Here is a 20846-nt window from a genome sequence, read left to right on the forward strand (position 1 = left end):
TTCTATGGCATTTTACATACTTATCGAATTATTTCTTAGATTCCCAGGAGCCTCAGATATTCCAAGTCTGAGCAAAACAAATGGAGAAAAAAAATATCCTTTTAGTTGTTACCTAAAAGTGGGTAAGAGTTTATCAAGAAGAGGAAACAGTGCCCCTAGGCTAACAGCCTAGGATTAGAGCTCCAGTTACCAGAAGACTTAAAGGTAAGTCTTCACAGATAATTATTACAATAAATTCAGGGAATTCTGCTAAATAAAATGAAAATCGATAAATAAAAAATAAAGAGCTAGTGAAAAACAGATTTTACCTGAAGAAACAAAGGGCTACTATAATGGATATTGGTACCAGGTTTGCATACAGATGGTGCATCTCGACAAAGGACAAGCAACAAATTCCCCTACAATTGCTATTTCCTCCTCTTGTATCAGCTCCTAGAGAAATTCCATTCTGAGTCTTCAGGAGACAGTTCTCTTGTGCACTCATGGTTTTTTGAAAGTATGCTCCTTATCTTCTGACACCACAGAAAGATCATGAGCTCCACGTCTAGGCAACTGACTCCTAAAACACAGATTTCAGTAAGCTGACAAGTGTCCCTTAACCCTCTTGATAAGTATGAAAAATGGTGTTCTTCCTTTCTAAGATCACTTCTTCCTTCCCCTAGCCAGTTTTGTGAAAGATGAAATGAGCTATTATCAAGGGCACCAGCTGCCTAACTCTTTTTTTCAGAATGCAGAGTTATTCAACTATTAATTGCCCAAACATGCATCCAAGCAAGATTTCTCACTAAAGATTGATCTAAATGGTGAGAAGTGATTTACAACATCCTATGAATCAAAACATCAGCTGAAGGGTATGTAAGAAAGCATGTAAGACATACCAAGAACAAAAGCTAACTTTTAAGTTTAAAATACTGTAGCATAAAAGATCTCCTTGGTGCTATGTAAAAAACCTGTTGTACCACGTTAAAAAAAAAGTTCAAACACAGAAAGCTTTGACATAACAAATGGAATACAAATGCATGCTGGGAGGACGTACGGCTTGCACACACAAGGTGGGCATTCAGAATTATGGAAACCAAATGGAAAGGGGTCATAAACAGAAACAATAAAAAAATAATTTGTTTTTGCTCTCTAAGCAGTTCCTATTATTTGACTTTGCAAGGTTTAGGGGCTCACCATATTCAGGAAGAGGAAGGATCTCACTATTTAGTTCTTGGAACATTAAAAAACAAAACAAAACACAAAACCCCAGAAAACACACACACAAAAAACCCACCTCACTGGACCCACAGATACCAGACCTCTCAAAAGCGTAGATCAACGCAGGCCAGAGATAACCCTGCTTCATCAGAAAATACTTAATTGCATCAGTATAATCACAGAATTCATATTTGATTCCATTAACAGAATACACATACATATTTTTTCAGGTATTTAATTTCCTTAGTTTTGTAAGTCAGATCTTTGCTATAACAGCAAAAGACTTTTTGCCATATTGTGATCTTCCTTTTGTTTATTCCAGTCTGCCTTTGTTTTTCGTAATGTGTTTTCTCCAACATGTTTTTCCTTTTATTTTTCATGTTTTACTTGAAAATTAATTTTTATTGTTTCATCCTCTTTATCTTCCAATTTTCCACTTTCTAATAGTTCCTATCAAGTTTTTTCCTCCAAAATGCGTCTATTTCAACTTCTAAATCCTGCTTTTGATCTCACTTCTTATCTGAGATTAGGGTGGCTGCATCCCTGCCTCACCCTTCTTCCTAGAACTCTGATTTCTAAATTCTGATCTGTATCCCCCATTCATTAACTCTGGCCCTCTCAAATCCTCATGGTCATTTAACTCCTCTCAAATCAAGAGGGCAAAACAAAAGTGGAGGGCAGAAAAGGAAGTTATCTTCATAAATCATTCTCTCACTTCTCACCAAGTCTCAAGGGAGCAATCAGGGGATTATTCACATTCTTCTCCAGCATGTTGAAACCAAAAAATTAGGAAGAAAAAAAAAAAAAAGGGGGGTTGGCTGGCATCCAACAGATTGGATCAATGAGAAGTACTTTCATTATGTCATTCATCTTGAAGTACAAAAGCCTCAAAATTCAGTAACTAATCTAAACTAGTAATTCTGAGAACAAAGCGATCCCTCCACCACCTGAACCAAATCTCTGGGCTGGCAGGAGCCACTCTCTAAAGACGCTCCGGAGATGTCTGGCACTCTCCTCAGCCCACACCAGCCATGCAACCTCGCAACCTTTCGAACACCAACATCGTGCAGAACGGGCCTCCTCATTGTTGGATTAAAAAGCGTTTTAGGATTAAGCAAAAGAAGTTCAACTCTACCTCACTGTACAGTTCTGCATAGCACAGAGACATTTTCAAAATGCACATGAGGATAACCAGGCTATGGTGTACTCACTAGCCTCCCCCACCCCTACCCGCCTGTGCACCCCACTCCCCAAGACAAGCCCATTTCAATTTGGGCATGATCTGGTGCAATTACATTAAAATCGAGTAAAATATTGCTTCATTTCCAAGCTAAATCTGTGTCTTTATCCATATGAGTTTTGAACCTCAGTATGAGAAATACCTAATTTGCTGATATGAAATAAACACTGGATAAGGAGTTATGCAATTGCTCATAAAAATAAAGAAATAAGTATAAACAATGTGAATCTAGTGCAGTCAGAAAAATGCTTCTTTTATTTGATGTGTCCAGCACATTTAGTCACCGTTCAATTCTTGCCTCTTAAGCTGTGTTCTGAACTCTCTAACAAAGCCAAACATTTAAATTGGTAGTACAAAAATACAAGTTTTTAAACTTAGGAGAAAAAAAAAATATATTACCTTCTTACTGTAATTCTATTTTTTGTTACGCACAATCACAATTCTACTAGAAATAAAGCACTTCTTACATTTTAGTCTGTAAAATAAAGACACTTTTACCAACCTCAACATTAAGACAAGTATCGTGAGTTACGAGAAGAATAAAATCAGTCATCAGTTGTGTTTTCTAGGAGAAAAAACTGTTGAAATTGGCAAGGTGACTTTAGGGTATTTTCTGGAAGCAAAAAGGTGGGGATATTTGGATGGGATTTTTTTTTGCCCTTTCTTTTTTTGACAAGAGTCACACACGAAGAAAACGTGATTAGCCCACAACACAGAGGAAAACTTTGTAGAAGATGGGTGGATATAAAGAGACTAAATTATTTTTAAGGAGAGAACTGATGGTTAAATATGAAGCAACCCAGATTCATAGAGATGTCCCTTACTAGCCTGGGCTGCAAGACAAAGAAAACGGAGACGTGATTTCTTAAGCATTGTTTTGGCAATACAAGACCTAATGGACCCAAGCCCGTATAAAGAATACAAGCTACGCTTACTGTCTTACCAATGGTGGTGTCAGAACCCTTTATGCTGAAGGAAAGCCTGAGGAAATGAGAGACGCTAACAAGAACAGATTCATCTGGCTATGCCAAACAGGAGAAGATAGTCTTCACTGCACCCAGGCCCACACACGCTATAGCCTCTAACACGCTCAGCAACACCTACTCATTCTCTTCTGTCTCCTTCAAGCAATGACAGCAGGTTGCCTTGTGAAATGATGCTTTAAAGAAATTGGGAAGTACCACTTGCGGAAAATGTCCGTTATCTGCTGTCAACAGCCACAAGAGAAGAGAAAGTTACTAACTCCAGGAGAGGCTGGTAATCTGCTGCAACACTTCAAGAACTATTTGTTTGGAGAGCCAAGTATGTGCTTTGCTGTGACTGCATGATTCTCATCCTATTATTTTTAAATACAGTAAAACATATATATATATATGTATACGCACACATGCACACACACATAAATATATAAAAAGGTTATCATTCAACCCTGCTAGACCATTGTACGAATATGAAAAAAGTCAGATACTACACTGATCGGCTCTGCAAATACCAAATGTATTGTAACACATTTAATATTAGAGTAATACCCTATTTTAAGTTGCATTATATAAAATTTAACGCTATGTTTGAAGAAAGTCAGTATGTCCTTGGCTCCCAAAACAAAGACCCCACTGAAAGTTAAAAGGCCCATAAATAGGATCTCTGATTGCTACACAACTTTATATGGCATGCCAGATCAAGGTGGAAGAATGAGTAGGACAACAATCATGTATTTCTCAAACGCCTCCAATTCCCAATAACCTGCGCTACACGATTATTGTAAACCCACTCAGAATTTCAATATATATTTTCCTTTTACACGTCTTCAGGCTCAGACACACATTCATCCAGCAACCAGCAGCAGCAACTTAAGATATTACTGCCTTGTGGTTGTGTGTTTACTGTCCTTACAACCAAGCTGGCAGAAAAGAACCGCTTACACAAAAACCCGATCAAGTACAGGAAGTTAAACTAACAAAATAAACTCTAAAAATGAAAAAAGGTCTCACATTAATAGCAAGATGAAGTACTGTATCATTGATAAAGTGTCATCTAACCTGAATAAGGATTTACTTTTCCTGTATCTTAGATACAAAAAAATGAAGTCCTTGTATTTAACTAAATCTAAACTTTTAAACCTGAGTGATTTTCTTAAAAATACAAGACATTCATTATTATCATATATTACATTCTATCTGTATGCAATTATACCATAAAGACTGAAACAAACACGTAGCCGCAAGAAGTATGACAGGCTACACTAAAGACATCATCTGAAAAAGGAATTGTTAGATAAAAATGAAAAACAAAAAGGCTTCCATTTTAAAGGTAAATTACCCTACGCTAAAAGTAAACACAGATTATTTTTTTTTTCTTAAGATTCCAAGGTTTTCTTCTACATGTTGTACAAATACCAATAAACTTACCAACCAGAGAAAATATCCCAAGATTGTGCAGAGTCGTCAGAGATTCCATCCAGGAGAAAGGACAGCAGTTTAAAAATCAAATAACTACATTCACTACATTATGAAGTGAATACAAGGCAAGCTGACAGTACAGAATATATGTGTGTGTATATATATATTTTCCAGAAATACAGGAAATGAATTAAAGATGTCACACAATTCAAGCTATATCTTGATTGTCATGAACTGCTATGTCCTAGACAAACCAAAAGGTGGGACGAAAGCCCTACACCCCTAATATTTGGACACCTCTGGCAAAGAGTGGTGTTGAATACTTTTGTGTCCTTTGAACAGTTCCATTTGATTTTGATGGAAGTAATCACAGTGCAGGAAGTTAAACATACCTAATTTTACAAAAATCAGGCCTTTAAATTTTTGCCTTTTCTTTGAAAAAAAAATAAAAAAAAAATCAGTAAGTACCCTAATTTGACATCTATACAAAACCAATGCATTTGTGTACTGCCACCTAGATTCCACATTGCCATATGGGATGTGGGACTGCTTATTGCACTCTTCTCCTAAGAAAACAGTATTTCCTAAATTACACTTAAAATTCTTAGACTAGATGTTTTTTAAAACTATGTTTTTCTGTTTCTACATAGCATTCTTACCTCTTCTTCCTTCAAACACATCATTGATTTCTCTTAACAACATAGACATGTCACTCAGTTGAGACTCCCAGGCCTCACAGAACACCTCCAGATTTTCTTTTGCAATCTTGCTAGATGGATGTAACGCCAGTGTTTCTGCAGCAGAAATTATCTGGACAGAGAACAAAACATTTGCTATTGGCAGTCCTAGTACATAGCGTTGCATACGAATTCACAAATGCATTCACAGGCAAAACACAAAATTAAATTGCTACTATTACATCTTTATACTATATTTATCTGACATTTGCAGGCTTGATGATCTTCTGCGTGCGGTCTTTTAGCTACCACTCATTGTTTTAGCTACCACCCAAGTGTAACTCTTTTAGAACTGTTTCGAAGAGTTCAACATTAGGTCTCCAAAAATTCATATAAGTAATTTTTACTAATTTATGACCGGTGGAAGCAGCCCGATAAAAGCTAAGCATACCTGTGGGCCAGTGACCTGAAAGGTATCTTCTGCATGTATGCAAGTAATCTCAAGGGGCTCAGTTCCAGAAACATGCCTCAATAAGCGACACATCTAAATATTTTTTATAAATATAAAGAGAAAAGAATGTAAAAAAATATGCTTTCCTTTGTAGCGAGAAAAGGTACACACACACACAAAGTTATTGATAGTCGTTTCAGAAACTTATTTGGGACTGCAGAGCTGGGTGTTTCTCAGGGAGAATTTACAATAAAAACAGGGCTAAATCCTGTCTTGGAACGTGTAGAAAGTCACCAAGAGAAAGAAAAATCTTATTAAATAAATAAAAATAAACCAACAACAATTTTGCATATTTATGACTGAATAAACCTGAAAGTAATCAGACACCTATGGAACTTGAAAAAATCGTAGCATAAATGACTTCACTAGAACAGACTTACTCAGCCATTAGCAACCACATGGAAAATTTAGGCTTTCATCATCCAGGGGACTGAATTATCTTTGAGCAAATCAGCATCAAATTAATTTAGGGAAGAAAAACTGTTTCCTTTCACAGTAAGCAAATTGTAGTCATCCTTTTTTAATTTATTTTTTTTTATTTTTAAATAAGATTAAGAGTGAAGTTTGGGCTGAGAAGGAACACCAAAGCTTTCAGACCCATAGGAGAATCTATAAGACAGAGACAGCACATAAGAAACTAACTGCACTGTCCATCATCAGAAATACTATAAGGCCTCACGTACAAACGCTATTTAATCTCACAGTTATGCCTGAAAAAAAGCCCAGTGTCTTAATGGAACACTAATTAGTCACAGAAAAAGGGCACATTAAAGCAGAAATTAAAAATCCACAGGGTTGATTTGCCAGTCCTGGAAGTTCAAGGGTGTTGCTTCTGCATATTCATACTTCTGGGATGAATCCTCAAGCCCCATATGGAGAATTTTTTAGAAAATAATGAGTATTAGATGCCATGCAAGTATAGCTTCTGGCATCACCGCGTTCCAGATCAAAGTGATGTATCTGTGTGTGTCTCCTACTGGTATAATTCTGCTCATCTGTCAGACAAGAGAGCAAAAAGGTCTACATGGCAGACATCCTCTCCACACCCACTCCTAAGAGCCATGATGTCCCAATAGTCTTGGAAGTCCTATTTGTCCATGTGCGAATACCACCATATGAAACCATGAATGTATTAGTATATGAAAGATACATACTGCTTTTCACAAAGGAGAAAAGCTTTTCAGTGGCCCTCTTGACTGACAAAAACTACACAAGATCTTCCAAACAGTCAAGTTCACTGCAGTAAGAAACTTAACCTTATGTTCCCAGCATTCTTAAAACGTGTCTCCAGATTCAGCTGTTGCAGGACACCCAGTGCTTGAAAGAAATAGGCTATTATCTCTACTTGGATCTAGAAACCTATTTTGTTAATGAATATTTTAGCCCAAATATATACATACAGATTGAGTTTAGATCCAGGAGGAGAACTGGGTACGACTGTACATCCCTTCTACAACAACTGTGCCACAGTGACACCTATGTCCCAGACCCTACCAAGAACAATACAAAATTCAACAGTATACTAGGAAAATAAAATAAAAGTTACAAAAACACAGACCAAAGCCTTCCTAGAGGATAGATTAAGACAAATCCAGCTACTCATTTTTTAAGTGCCTTACAAAAAGACAGCAGCCATGAACTCACCTCAACAAGTTGTTCTTTCTGCTCTGATAGCTTGCAAGTATATTCTGCTACAGCTTCAAGATTTCCTTCTACTCCTGTGATTTTTAATGCTTTCAGAACCATATGATCCGTATGATATTTTAGTAGATCTGCTGCCAAAGATGTTGCTGCACTGTGGACCTTGAGTGGCATTAAAAGAAGAAGGAGAGATAAACCTTGGAAGGCAAAAAAATTCATCCAGTACCAAGTCAAATAAGAGACAAATTGATTTTTCTAAGAAGAAAAAAAATTTACTGTCATGAAAGCTCATATACAGCCTGCATATTATCTGGGGCTTTAATTCTTCAGTTACTATTCAAAGTACAAAGATAAAATTCACTAATTCACAAAAGAGCAGCTGGGTAAAATCAGGACATGAAGTTATCACTGCTGCTTTCTCATAACGTTACAACTGGGAAAAAACAGGTGCATGAAATTTGTGGGGCATTGAGTTCAGCATAAGCATGGCACAATGGCAACCCTACTTCTCACGAAGAACACACATGAAACTGTGACTCAGACTGAAGCCACACAGCATCTGAGTTTATAATACATTAGAAATTAACTTCCTATGAATAAATTGAATTCTCAATGATGCAAAGAAAAGTTTGAATGTAATCAGCTTGTGACACACCCTTAGAAAAATAAAAAGCATCTTTTCTGCAAAGAGACTGAAGCCAGAGATGGGTCTTGGAGAAGTCTTAAACGCTCTCCCTACAAGCAAGAAGCTTCCCCTTGAAACACATCCCTAAATCCAGTCACACTTTCAGACCCATGGATCTGCAGGAATTGTGCTGTGAAGGACTCTGCTTGACAACAACTATCAGCTGCTGCTGCTAGTTCAACTGACTAGTCTGTAGAAGGTTTACCTACACCCTGTAATCAGTCCCATTTTAAAAATGTAGGTAAAAACAAAATAGCAACCTCTTTAGAAATAGCAGAGCATTGTTATGCTCATAAGACTATTACAAGTCCTGTAATATGACCCTCACTTTGCTGCACTGCACTGAATATACAAACTCGTCTGTTCAAGAACAAAGTTATTTTTCAAGTTCTTATAAATGGAATGAGCTTGAAATTGTGACACTGGTGGACCTCGACTCTGTAGAGAAGAGAACGTTTACTAGAACAATATGTTAGTTTTTTTATTCCACTGGACTCTACCTATTTTTATCCCCTTCCCCGGCAGTACTTCCTGTGCAGTCCAAAATTAAGGGGGTTTTTTAGTTGGTGGGGTTTTTTTGTTCATTTGTTGGGTTTTTTTTATGTCACGCAAGAAACCCAAATTGTTGCCTCAAAACCTGCTGCAACTATTTATTTGTATTTTTAGAGACAAAAAAAGGGTATGACAACCTGCTATAAACTGTATAGCATTGCTCGCATGCCATTAAAAATTAGCACAAACCACTAATGTCAGAAATGAAGTCAGCTCTAAGAAAGAATACCTGCAAGGCGTGTAATGTCAGACTAGGAACTGGCAATTCTCGTTTATATATAGGCTACATAGAGATTACCTTTTCATTAGAGATTCTTTTCATCCTGATCTAAAAAAGAAATTTACTTCTACTTAATGCTGTCTCTGATCATTAGCAGGAAAATCATCTCAAGGAAGGAATGTACCTTTTGTTTCTTCCATAAAGTGACAAGAGATGTGAAAGAACTACTTCTAACAAGGCTGTCTTGTGTTCTGAGCCACCCAGGCTCTCAAAAACATTTTAATTAGAGTCACCATATTTAAATTTCACCAGTAGAGATCCCGGTTGCTGACTGATACGCTGTACCACCTGACGTCAGACTGACAGGACAGTCCTCCTCAGCCATGTACAGAAACACGTCTACTTTGGGATCAATCCAATCATTACATACAGAACAAGGAAAATGACACAATAGTCTAAAATTTACTTCTACAAGTAGCATAAATCCTGTGCATTTTAAAAACGCTCTTACTAAGCAAGCTTTTGTATGCTACAGGTCACCGAAGTAAGTCATACGGAACTTAAAATTTGTTAGTTTAGAAATCCAAACCCACTCAATTTGCTCCACAATTTCTAAACCAGTGTGCTACATTTTCACCTCCATTGCTTTTAACATGGAGCTACACCCCAGGGCACAGGTAACTCCCTATTTTGTATTTTATGCCACCTCTGTCAGCTGGTTTAGAGAAGGTAATTTTCTATTATTGTCATGTGACAAAATTCTTTAACTTAAGTGTGGTAAATGCACAGTCTTTGTTGCACATTTTCATTATTGAAACCTGTGGGCAGGACAATATGGTAAGATTTACATTTATGCAGCTGCAAGAAAATATGAGATAGCAGCTATTTCTTCCACATACTATTTTCCAGCCACCTTTGGCTTTATGATCTGTGCAATTACATAGGCTTATGCTATTTTGACTGGGAACTCTTCCTCCTTATTCAGCACCCAGGAGTGATGTTACCCAAAAAGGATGATCTTACAGTTACAGCAGCTGAATGTCACTCTGGAAAAGCTCTGCTTCTGACTTCCTACATAACGGTGACCAAATACATACACATTACGGGTGGCCCAACTCATTGCCTGACAGCAGAAGCACAAAGCACTTAACTACAACTGAAATAGATTGAAATCGTCATTCAAATCTTCAGGGCAGCTGCAGGAATTATAATCTGGAAGATTAAATTTCTCATTTTGCCTCTATTAAAAAAATACGCAGCGTGATTTTTTGAGCACTTGAGGTTTTCCAGCAGCTGAGAGCTCAGTCTGAGCAAGTTCACCATACATCCCCTAACATCTTTGCACTGCTCTGTAGCCTAATATTGAAACCCTCACTGTCCTTAGTCTTCATTTTTCCATCTCTTTAAAGGAACAATAATATGAAGCAGTTGAATAAGATACCTGAATGCTTTGCAAATATTTTGGAAGCTGCCAGAAACCAGTAATTCTGCATTTGGCTCAAGTCTGTGGAACAAACAAGGCACCAATGCTGTCCATTAGAAAGGGCAGGGGGGGAAGGACCCTGCAGTCCATCCCATGTACTACATTGGGCAGGTACGTCATACGCGTGTGTATGCTGACACGCAGCACACTTGCATTTAGGAAAAGAACGATTTACAAGAAGCACACAGACAGCTGCCAACTGTCTAGAAAATACCTGACTATAAGGCACCATCACAACACATTTCTGCTATAGAAATCAATAGAACAGGTTTTGTACAAACAAACAGCAAATGTAATTTATTCATTTAAGCACACACTAACAAGAAAAGGTATTTAAGCAGTGACGCATGAATCCCCAAGGAAAGTTTAGCCTTTATGTTTAAAGTAATGATTATATATACAGTACTTACTTCCAAACACTTCTATTTATTGTTGTTATGCATTCGTCAGATTTCTAATCAGTTCTAAGTAAGGACACAGAAAATGACTAATGTAATTCTGATTTAGTTGCCTATAAACAGATACTAGCCTTTTTGGGTAAAAGATCCTATTTTACAACTTCACATACAACAAGTAAGAAATTCAAGCTTTTATTCAGTTTATGCTTGCTTAAACTGGACTTACCTCTCTTTTAAGTTCATTCATGCACTGGCATGTTTTTAAAATGGCTACTTCCAAGTCTTCCATGAGATCCTTTGTCTTCTGGTTTTGCTACAAGCCAAAGAAAGCAGCCGACAAAACATTACACAAAAATCCCATCAAATCCCACCTTCACATCATGTGTCATGACTTCAAGTTGCTTTAGAAGCCAGCCTTTTCTTTCTAGATGTAATGTTTTCATTTGCACATCCTGTGTATATTTTACTTGCAAAATTCTTTTATAGAAACATTTATCACCAAATCAAATCTAAAAATAATAGTGATGCAAACTAATGGACTGTTTCTGTTCAATGGGAATATATTTCTGAACCTCACTGAGCTTTTTTCAGGAAAAAAGTTCCCTTAAGCTTTACGACTTACAAAAATCTTCTGTCTAAACATCCTGAAGTAGAGCAACAGTTTAAGGCTTTTTTTTTTTTATATAAATACCCTTTTAAAATAGAGTGGTACCTAAGCATTATACCAAATGCTCTATACTGAATTACAAAAAGGCTACTGAAAGCATCCTTGTAAGACTTTAGATCATTGTGTGATTTAAATGAGTACAGTTGCTAACAATATTTTGTTGAGGTAGCTTCAAGACAGAGCTCCCACTTCTGCAAACAGCACCTATCCAAGGGACGAGCCAAATGTTCAGAGACATACACTGGGAAAAGAGTTAACATAAACACACGCAAAAAATGTGTGTAGGTATAGACATGCACACCTTCTATTTAATTTAAAGGAAAAAAAAAAATCCACCCAAGCCAATATGATCATTTTCTCAGGTATTCTTTTCTGTTCCAAGTCTCAAAGCTACCTGTCCCTCAAATTTAAAGCTTTCCTTTAAGCAATTTGTGTAAAAGCGTAACATCACAAAATCACTTTTAGCACAAGGAACATAATGTTTTACACTCACTAGACTGTCCTTTGTATTTCTTTTACTTATTTAACATGCAACATTTTTGCTCCTTCTATGTGAAGGAATTGCCTATCCAAAATAAGGCTACAGGAACACCTAAAACAGGACAGTAGCTTGTGATCTTATGAGCTTGCACATACACAGGAAGGACTTCAGAAACATTAAAAATTAATACAAGAGCATTAGATTATCTGTTGTGCTCCAGCTGGTTTTCATTAACATGCAGCAATACAAACAGGAGCGGATCAGTGATGTCAGTCTAATTTAGACTTGACCTAGGTTACAAGACACTTCTGTTTGAAAATACACCCTTCACTGAAGACTCACAGTTACTCTGCTTGCTAAAAGGAAGTATGGTGAGTGGAAAGGGAAATAATTGGGCACTGTAAGAACTCTACATATCCCTTAGTTCATGTATCCCCAAGGCATGATATTTTTTTTTCCTTAAATCAACAATCCCACTTGAATTAAATTAAGTCCCTCAGAAAACACTGAGCCTCCAATGAAGCTGCTGAGATGAAACTAAAAAGCCACCTCAGTAAGCTGATGCTATTACGTCTGCTTACTGCGTCTTCAGTCACAGCTAGGCTGGGTTATTTATTATTGAAAATACTTAATGCATAAGCACACATGTGCACACCCAAGTATTTTCACGGATCATATATATGTGTAGTCTTGTACTAGCTCTCATTTCTATCAATGAAATGCAGCATGTAAATTATCTAGAGGCGATCAGTTTACACCAGTAACAGAGCTCAGAAATACCCAACTGTACTGGTTTTGGCTGGGACAGAATTAATTTTCTTTATAGTATCTGCTAGGCTACTGTTTTGGATTTGTGATAAAAAAAAGTGTTGATAACACAAGGATGTGTTACCTATTGCTGAGCAGCGCTTACACAGCTGCCTACCAGGGCTAACCACCAAAATCAAGCTAAATACAATTTTAGTTTCTTATAGTTACAGGATTCTACGCAATTTATATTCTGTATGTGCCGTCTTTGTAATAACAATAGTCTGTATTATCAATAAGAGTTACATGCTCTTCAAAAGGCACTATTGCATTAAGAATACCTGACTGCAGCATCTGATTCAAAGAGGAGAAAAGAAACAAAAATGCTTTCTCGTAAGTAATATACTCATTTAATTGAGTATCCTATACTAGTACACATCTGCCGTATTTCAGAGTGTTGATAAAGACTTTGTGCTATACCCTTCCCCAGGAACAAGACTGAAAGCATATCAGCATCAGAAACAGAAACTGCATTTTCCATCTCTGCTTTTCCTCCCCCTTTTGCATGTATCTTGTATCATCTTCGATGAACAAGATAAGACAAATGACAGAGGGAGGCTTCATGTGCTGGTTCTCTAAAAAAGGAAAATTACCGTCATTTAAATCTTGTAAAAAGGACAAACAAAAATTCCCTGTAAGTCTTAGTATCTCTCTCCTCTCTCTCCACAAGATTAAAGACACAGTCCATTTTTTAGAATATTTCTCTTTTCAATAGTTTAAGCGTTTTCAATATTCATTTGAAAAGAAACAGAAACTGTGGTCACTGCCATGGGATCAAGACAACTGAAGCCTCCAAACTACTCAGCCAAAAGACCTAACTGTTTAAGACTCTGTAATGATACTTCCACTCGCCTTCTTGTTTCCGCTTAGAGCTTCGTTAAAATTAGGCTGCTACCACCACTAGTAGCTTAATTTAGCCATCAACGAACAATGAACCAATACCACTGGGGCAGGGGGAGGACAGAACATATTGAAGCTGCAGAAGCACAGAACGAACTCTGGCTTCCTTGATCAGCTCTCGCTGTGAGGAGTACACAAAATTCTCTCTTCCTAGACCAGAAGAAACACTGCATTAAAAATTTCTTTCCAAAGTAGAGGTGAAAAGATTTACTTTGCTAAAAAGCTCTTACAGCTTGCATCCACACTGAAACCAGCTGCTCTAGTTCCATTTTAGCCTGTTTAGACAGCTCCAAAATGTGTTCTCTGTGCTCATGACTGGTATAGGCAGAGTCTGTGAAGTCCTCCGTATGTTCCAGGATAACTTCCAGCATTGTTGAAAGGTTCTCTTTCGAGAGGAAATAAAGGTTCTCACGAAGACCCTCCACCTTATTCTGAAAAAGAAACGTATCAGTTCCTTGGGAATTTATGTGGTTATACAGTTGTGATGCAAACACAGAAAACAGATGCATCATTTTACATTTTATTTTTCTACTCGGGGCTTTTTTTTAATTTTTCACTTCTTTTCAAAGTAATCCAACAATTTGCTTGTATCCAGACATCCAGTTTAGGCTTTAGGGTTTTGGTTTTTTTAATGTAATAATACCATCAGCAAATTACCAACCACTCATCAGAAGTAGCAGCAAATACACTACTGTTCTCCTGCTGCCAATAAAATGTTTTTAAGTTCAGTAAGTTTCCGCAATTAATTATGTATTCAGATTTTGTTTGCTCTTTACAAGTTTTTCCATATCATCTATTTTGAGTATTTCTCTAAAAATTTTCATGTAGCAAATTGAATACTTTGAGGCACTTCGCAAAAATGTCAATCAAATTCTAAAGGGGGTGTGTAAATAAATAAATAATTATTTTTTTAAAAACAACCAAACCCCCCCAAAAAGCAAATAAAAAACCCAAACAAATAAAAGCCAAAAACGAAACACAAAGTGACAGACTCCAAAGAAATGAGACATGGTTGTTCACTAACTGCTCTTAACTGACTATGAAATACAAAAGAGCCTTTATCAGGAAAAATAGACCGAGCTACAAGATACAATTTAAATTCATAACATTTTCTTTTAAAAACGGTTTGCTCTTTTAAATGTTTGGATGAATATTTTTGTGTGCAGTGTTAAAAATACTAACAATTATGAAGCAAGAATTCTTCAGCCACAGCTATTTTAATGAGGTATTGATTGATATCCTGATGCGCTTAAGTTTATTCACGGTTCAAGGCATCACCTCAAAAAAACATTAGTGTTCTGAATACATTTTGATCCAGGAGGAGATGGCAAGTATCAGAAGGTGTATTTTAGCAATGATAATGAAATTATAATCACACCTCTCGTCAGATTCTCTAACATCTTAGGACAGTTATTTAAGTTACACTACTGAAAAGATGCCGCTCCACCATTTGGAACTTGAAACTCTAGTTTTGAGGTAACTTATTAGGTTGTAGAAAACAATACTATTTCTAGTCTTACCTTGAATTCTTTGATGCCAGAATATATGCTGATGGGGGCCATTTCATTTTCTCCATTTGGTCTTGAGTCAGTTACAATTTCTATTACCTGTTCCAAAGCTAATCTCATGCGATGAAAAACTCCATTTTTGTTTATACGAGCAGATTCACAGTCTGGATGCCTCAGGCAGGTCTTTTTAAAGAAAGCAAAGTAAGTATTATGAAAGAGTACACACGCAGTATAGTGAAATGAATGCTTCCTGCTAAGGCAAGTCTAAAGAATGTGTTAGAATATAATAAATTATTTCTGTTAAACTGCTACTGTGTTAAGTAGAACTCATAGCATTGCTCAGAATGTAAAAATTGCTGTCTACTTATTCTTTAGTCTTACTTCCTTTTAGCTTGAAGTTTAAAGTGGGGCTGAGAAGGAAGAGTCAGCTCTCCTGCCAGATGCCATACTCTGTGATTTATCCAAGCTGTGTAAGAGCGCACACACTCACTCACCTTCGAAGCAGTGAGAAGCATCATGGTGCACTTCTCAAGAACAGCCCTAGATGCTGCCATTCGAGCCTTTTTCTTCTCATCCTTCAAATCCTAAACATCAAAAGAAAAAAATGGCATGAATATTACACAGTATCTAGAATGTTAACTGTGAGACTGGAAAAAGGAAAGTCTCTTGCAGATGGACAGGCTGCGAGAAAGCTTCTTTACGTCTGACAACTATTTTCAGCCTAACTCATGATCTAGAACTTGATTTTCAGACAGATTTCAATTTATGCATTTATTCTTAGCTCTATTCAATTCAGATTTCAAAGAAGGAAGATCTCAGAGATACAGAGCATGTTATGTAAACTGTCACTAATTTTGCTATCTTTATCATATAGCAGTAGTCATAAAACAGGAAATTGAGGGGAAAAAATATACCTGACTAAAAAAAATTGTCTGGAATGGGGGGAGTGTAAGGCAGACAGAGAACACCAGTTTTTCATTGTACTGTAGTGAAGGAAATGTAAAATAAACCCTTTGTCTACTTGAGTGTTATATTTAATACATACCAGTAATAAAGAAAGTTTTAACGGGCTAAAAAAGCAATTCCTCTGCAGAAATGCATTGAGTACAGTAACTTTTCAAGAACTCTCCAGGGAGAGGGATATATCTGCAAAATTTAACTAGACCCCCATAAAAGTTCATCAAAAGGGAAAAATTTAGAGTCCAAATTGGGATGGGGTTGGGAGGGAGGGAAGAGGGCAAGACAGGAATCCCTCAACATGTAAGAGGGTCTAACAAGAGGGAAGAACTTACAAAGCTACAACTAAGGTCTTTGCAGTGCGAGCAAAAGATAGCAGAGGGTTATTTGAGTGTTAAACAGGCAACTGAATGGGACCAGCTAAAAGGGAACAGTTTACAAAATCTAAATAATCCTAATTTACCTTAGATTAGGAAAAACACATGGATAAATCACAGCAGCAGTCTTTTGACATTTTAATATAAATCTTATTTAGCAACTACAGAAAATGTTTAAGATCAAAATCACCACATTAAAAAATACACAAACCCAATCATCTCATTTCTGAAATTCTGACATTACAGTCTGATATATCCGACCACACTCAAGAATTTCTAGCATACTTATAATTATACTAAGGAAAAATACTTTGAGGGGTGTTTCCTCCCAATAAAACTAACAATGCCACATGGCAGCCTTCAGACTGTAAAGTGAGCATATCAAGATAACTCCTGACACAATTTAAAAAGTACTAATGAAACACTCTTTCCCAAAGAGTCATGTAGGCAAAGAGGAGAGAGCCAAAGACCAGTTAACACTGAAAACTAAAAACAGTTGAAAAGAATATCACTTGCTAGTAACACACCTTTCTCTTTCCAAGGAACAACTGCTACGAATATTTCAAGGAAAAATAAAGATAGTTCCTTTTGAAGTAGGTATTTCCTTTAATTATATGTAGCTTTTCCAGACTGATTCTTCTCAGCTTTTCATTAATACTTACATTTTGCCGATCTCCAGTTAAATGGGCAAACTCTACCATTTCATTTCCAAACTGGCTGAATATTTGTACAAACTCCTGGAAACTACTGACTTTTTCTAGTTGTTCCATGGTTGCAAGAACCTGCAAGATAAGGGAAAATACTGTAGATAATCAAGATACTAAACAGAAAATATTATTACTAAACTAGGAATATTATTATTTGCAGACACTTCTAAATCATGTTGTTTAAAATGTATATATTTTTCCACTATGTAAGCATTAAGAACTCAACAGCTGGAAATCAAGTCTGAATTAATATTCATGCTTCATTCAAAATGAGTCATTTGTTGTCAACTCTCAAAAACTTTTTCCTCACTCACCCCAATATCAAGAGTAACAGCATTACAGGATTCAGTTTCTAGATTTAGGAAAAATGTTACTGTCATATTAAATTTAAAAATGTAAGTACTTGAAATTAATCTACAGATTATATCCCTATGTTGTAACTCTCAGTTTCAAAGTTCAATTTCAGATGCATAACAGCAGTTCTTTATTGTGACTGGAGATAAGATACCACATGAAGATTTGACAAACTGTACTTGAAAGGGGGCTGCATCAGGAGAAGCGTGGCCAGCAGGTCAAGGGAGGTGATTCTCCCCCTCCACTCCACTCTCGTGAGACCCCACCTGGAGTACTGCATCCAATTCTGGAGCCCCTACTACAGGAAAGATATGGACGTGCTGGATCACGTGCAGAGAAGGGCCACGAGGATGATCAGAGGGCTGGAGCACCTCTCCTATGAGGACAGACTGAGAGAGCTGGGGTTGTTCAGTCTGGAGAAAAGAAGGCTCCGGGGAGACCTTATAGTGGCCTTCCAGTATCTTAAGGGGGCCTACAAGAAAGCTGGTGAGGGACTTTTTAGGATGTCGGGTAATGGTAGGACTGGAGGGAATGGATTAAAACTAGAGATGGGACGATTCAGACTGGACGTTAGGAAGAAGTTCTTCACCATGAGGGTGGTGAGACACTGGAACAGGTTGCCCAGAGAGGTGGTGGAAGCCCCATCCCTGGAAGTTTTTAAGGCCAGGCTGGATGAGGCTCTGAGCAATCTGATCTAGTGGGAGATGTCCCTGCCCATGGCAGGGGGGTTGGAATCTTTAAGGTCCCTTCCAACCCTAACAATTCTATGATTCTATGATCTTTCCTTTCCTATGACAAAAGTATCTTCCCTTGAACTAATAAAGCACTCTATATACCTGATAATGACAAACTACCCCCTCTCTGCAACCCAGGTAAACCCTCCTGGAAGCACCTGTTCTTTTGGAATACAACAGCTCCTCAATCTCATAATCTACATAAAGCAAATGTTCCACTAAATCCTGTGAGCACAGTGGAACTGACTGCTTTATCATTGTCTGGATGAGGGGAGAGCCGTAGATGTCATCTACCTTGACCTTAGCAAGGCTTTTGACACTGTCTCCCATAACATCCTCATTAGGAAGCTGAGGAAGTATGGGCTAGATGAGGTGACAGCGAAGTGGATCGAGAGCTGGCTGAGTGACAGAACTCAGAGGGTTGTGATCAGCAGCACAGAGTCCAGTTGGAGGCCTGTAACCAGTGGTGTCCCTCAGGGGTCAATACTTGGTCCAATTTTGTCCAATATATTCATTAATGACCTAGATGAGGGGACAGAGTGTATCCTCAGCAAATTTGCTGATGATACCAAGCTGGGAGGGGTGGCCGACACTCCAGAGGGCCGTGCTGCCATCCAGCGTGACCTGGACAGGCTGGAGAGCTGGGCAGAGAAGAACCTAATGAGGTTCAACAAAAACAAGTGTAGCGTCCTGCACCTGGGAAGGAAGAATGCCAAACACCAGTATAGGTTAGGGGCGGACATGCTGGGAAGCAGCTCTGAGGAGAAGGACCTGGGGGTCCTGGTAGACAGCAAATTATCCATGAGCCAGCAGCGTGCCCTTGTCGCCAAGAAGGCCAATGGCATCCTGGGCTGCATAGGGAAGACTGTGGCCAGTAGGTCGAGGGAGGTCATTCTCCCCCTCTACTCTGCACTGGTGAGGCCACAACTGGAGTACTGTGTCCAGTTTTGGGCTCCCCAGTTCAAGAGGGACAGGGAACTACTGGAGCGAGTCCAGCGAAGGGCAACCAAGATGATTATGGGACTGGAGCATCTCCCTTATGAGGAAAGGCTGAGAGAGCTGGGACTCTTTAGCCTGGAGAAGAGAAGGTTGAGGGGGGACCTGATTAATGTTTACAAGTATCTAAAGGGTGGGTTTAAGGAGGACGGAGCCAGGCTCTTTTCAATGGTTCCCAGCGACAGGACAAGGGGCAATGGGCACAAGCTAGAACATAGGAAGTTCCGTTCAAACACACGGAAAAACTTCTTTACAGTGAGGGTGACAGAGCACTGGAACAGGCTGCCCAGGGAGGTTGTGGGGTCCCCTTCTCTGGAGATTTTCAAGACCCGCCTGGATGCAGCCCTGAGGGATGTGCTTTAGGCAATCCTGCTCTAGCAGGGGAGTTGGACTAGATGATCTCTAGAGGTCCCTTCCAACTCTGAAGATTCCGTGATTCCATGACCATGCAATATTAGACTGTCCGAGTATGTCGTGTTATGCAGCCAATTACACAAAGCCTGCAGAAATAGGAACTTCTATGATTTAGGTGTTGATGCATGAGCAAGGCTGGGATATAAAGGACTTGGAAGGAAGCAGCAAAGATGAAGATGTGAAAATGGCAGTATGAGAGCGTAAGCAGCAGAAAACCACAGGACTGAGAAAGTGAGGATGTAGAAAAGTAAATGTGGTGAGAGGAGAAAACATACCAGTTAAGGTCCAACTTTCTCTTCTAAGAATGGATTAAAAATAATAGTGATTATGCTCAATCATTCTTAGTTTACGCAAGTATAGAATTTCATGAGTACGGTCTTGGTTGCAAGCAACTCTGTTAGTTACCCTAGAGCAAGTGTTTCTGTCATGACAAATCTCTTGTCAAATAAAAATTTCAGTGAAAGCACACACATTTCCATTACAGCTAACAATTCTAGACATTCCAGACAGAGCTGACATTCCAAGAAACTACGTAACAGGGAGAAACCGTACAGACAGCTCTAAATTTGTCTAAAGCTTATTCAAGAAGCTGTTAAAATGCAAAATACCTGTGATGTCTTCATAATTTTTCATTTTAAACTTTCTTCAACATGAAACACATAGATAGTAATTAAAATGTACATTTTTAAATACAAGGTTAAAAATGTGTATCAAAGAAGGCTTTCAGTTCCTATAATACCTGAATTAGAACTTCGTATTACTGCTGCACTATGAATGTCGCCTTTCAGATGGCAGTTGTAGGCTGACATCGCTTCAGGGCACATCCATATTTCGATCCAATCCACAGAGTGTGGCAACACCCCCACTGTCTGTCACTTCCCTATTCATTGTTCTGGCACTCCTTGCCTGACTGAGGACAGTAAGCGGAGCAAGACATT

At 38.1% G+C, this 20846-nt stretch overlaps 1 protein-coding gene across 1 annotated transcript in view; it reads right to left on the reverse strand.

The window, feature by feature from the left end:
• The window catches only part of CTNNAL1 (catenin alpha like 1), a 60969-nt gene that overhangs the window by 9661 nt on the left and 30462 nt on the right, over nt 1-20846 (reverse strand). The window contains exons 4-11 of the mRNA XM_054191753.1: nt 17366-17485; nt 15864-15953; nt 15382-15552; nt 14092-14292; nt 11233-11319; nt 7672-7830; nt 5968-6060; nt 5499-5649 (exon numbers count right to left, since the gene is read on the reverse strand). Of these exons, the coding sequence (XP_054047728.1) occupies nt 5499-5649; nt 5968-6060; nt 7672-7830; nt 11233-11319; nt 14092-14292; nt 15382-15552; nt 15864-15953; nt 17366-17485 (1072 nt within the window). The remainder of the gene's footprint in view (nt 1-5498; nt 5650-5967; nt 6061-7671; nt 7831-11232; nt 11320-14091; nt 14293-15381; nt 15553-15863; nt 15954-17365; nt 17486-20846) is intronic.

This window comes from Rissa tridactyla, chromosome 2 (assembly GCF_028500815.1).
Source record: "Rissa tridactyla isolate bRisTri1 chromosome 2, bRisTri1.patW.cur.20221130, whole genome shotgun sequence".
NCBI lineage: Eukaryota > Metazoa > Chordata > Aves > Charadriiformes > Laridae > Rissa > Rissa tridactyla.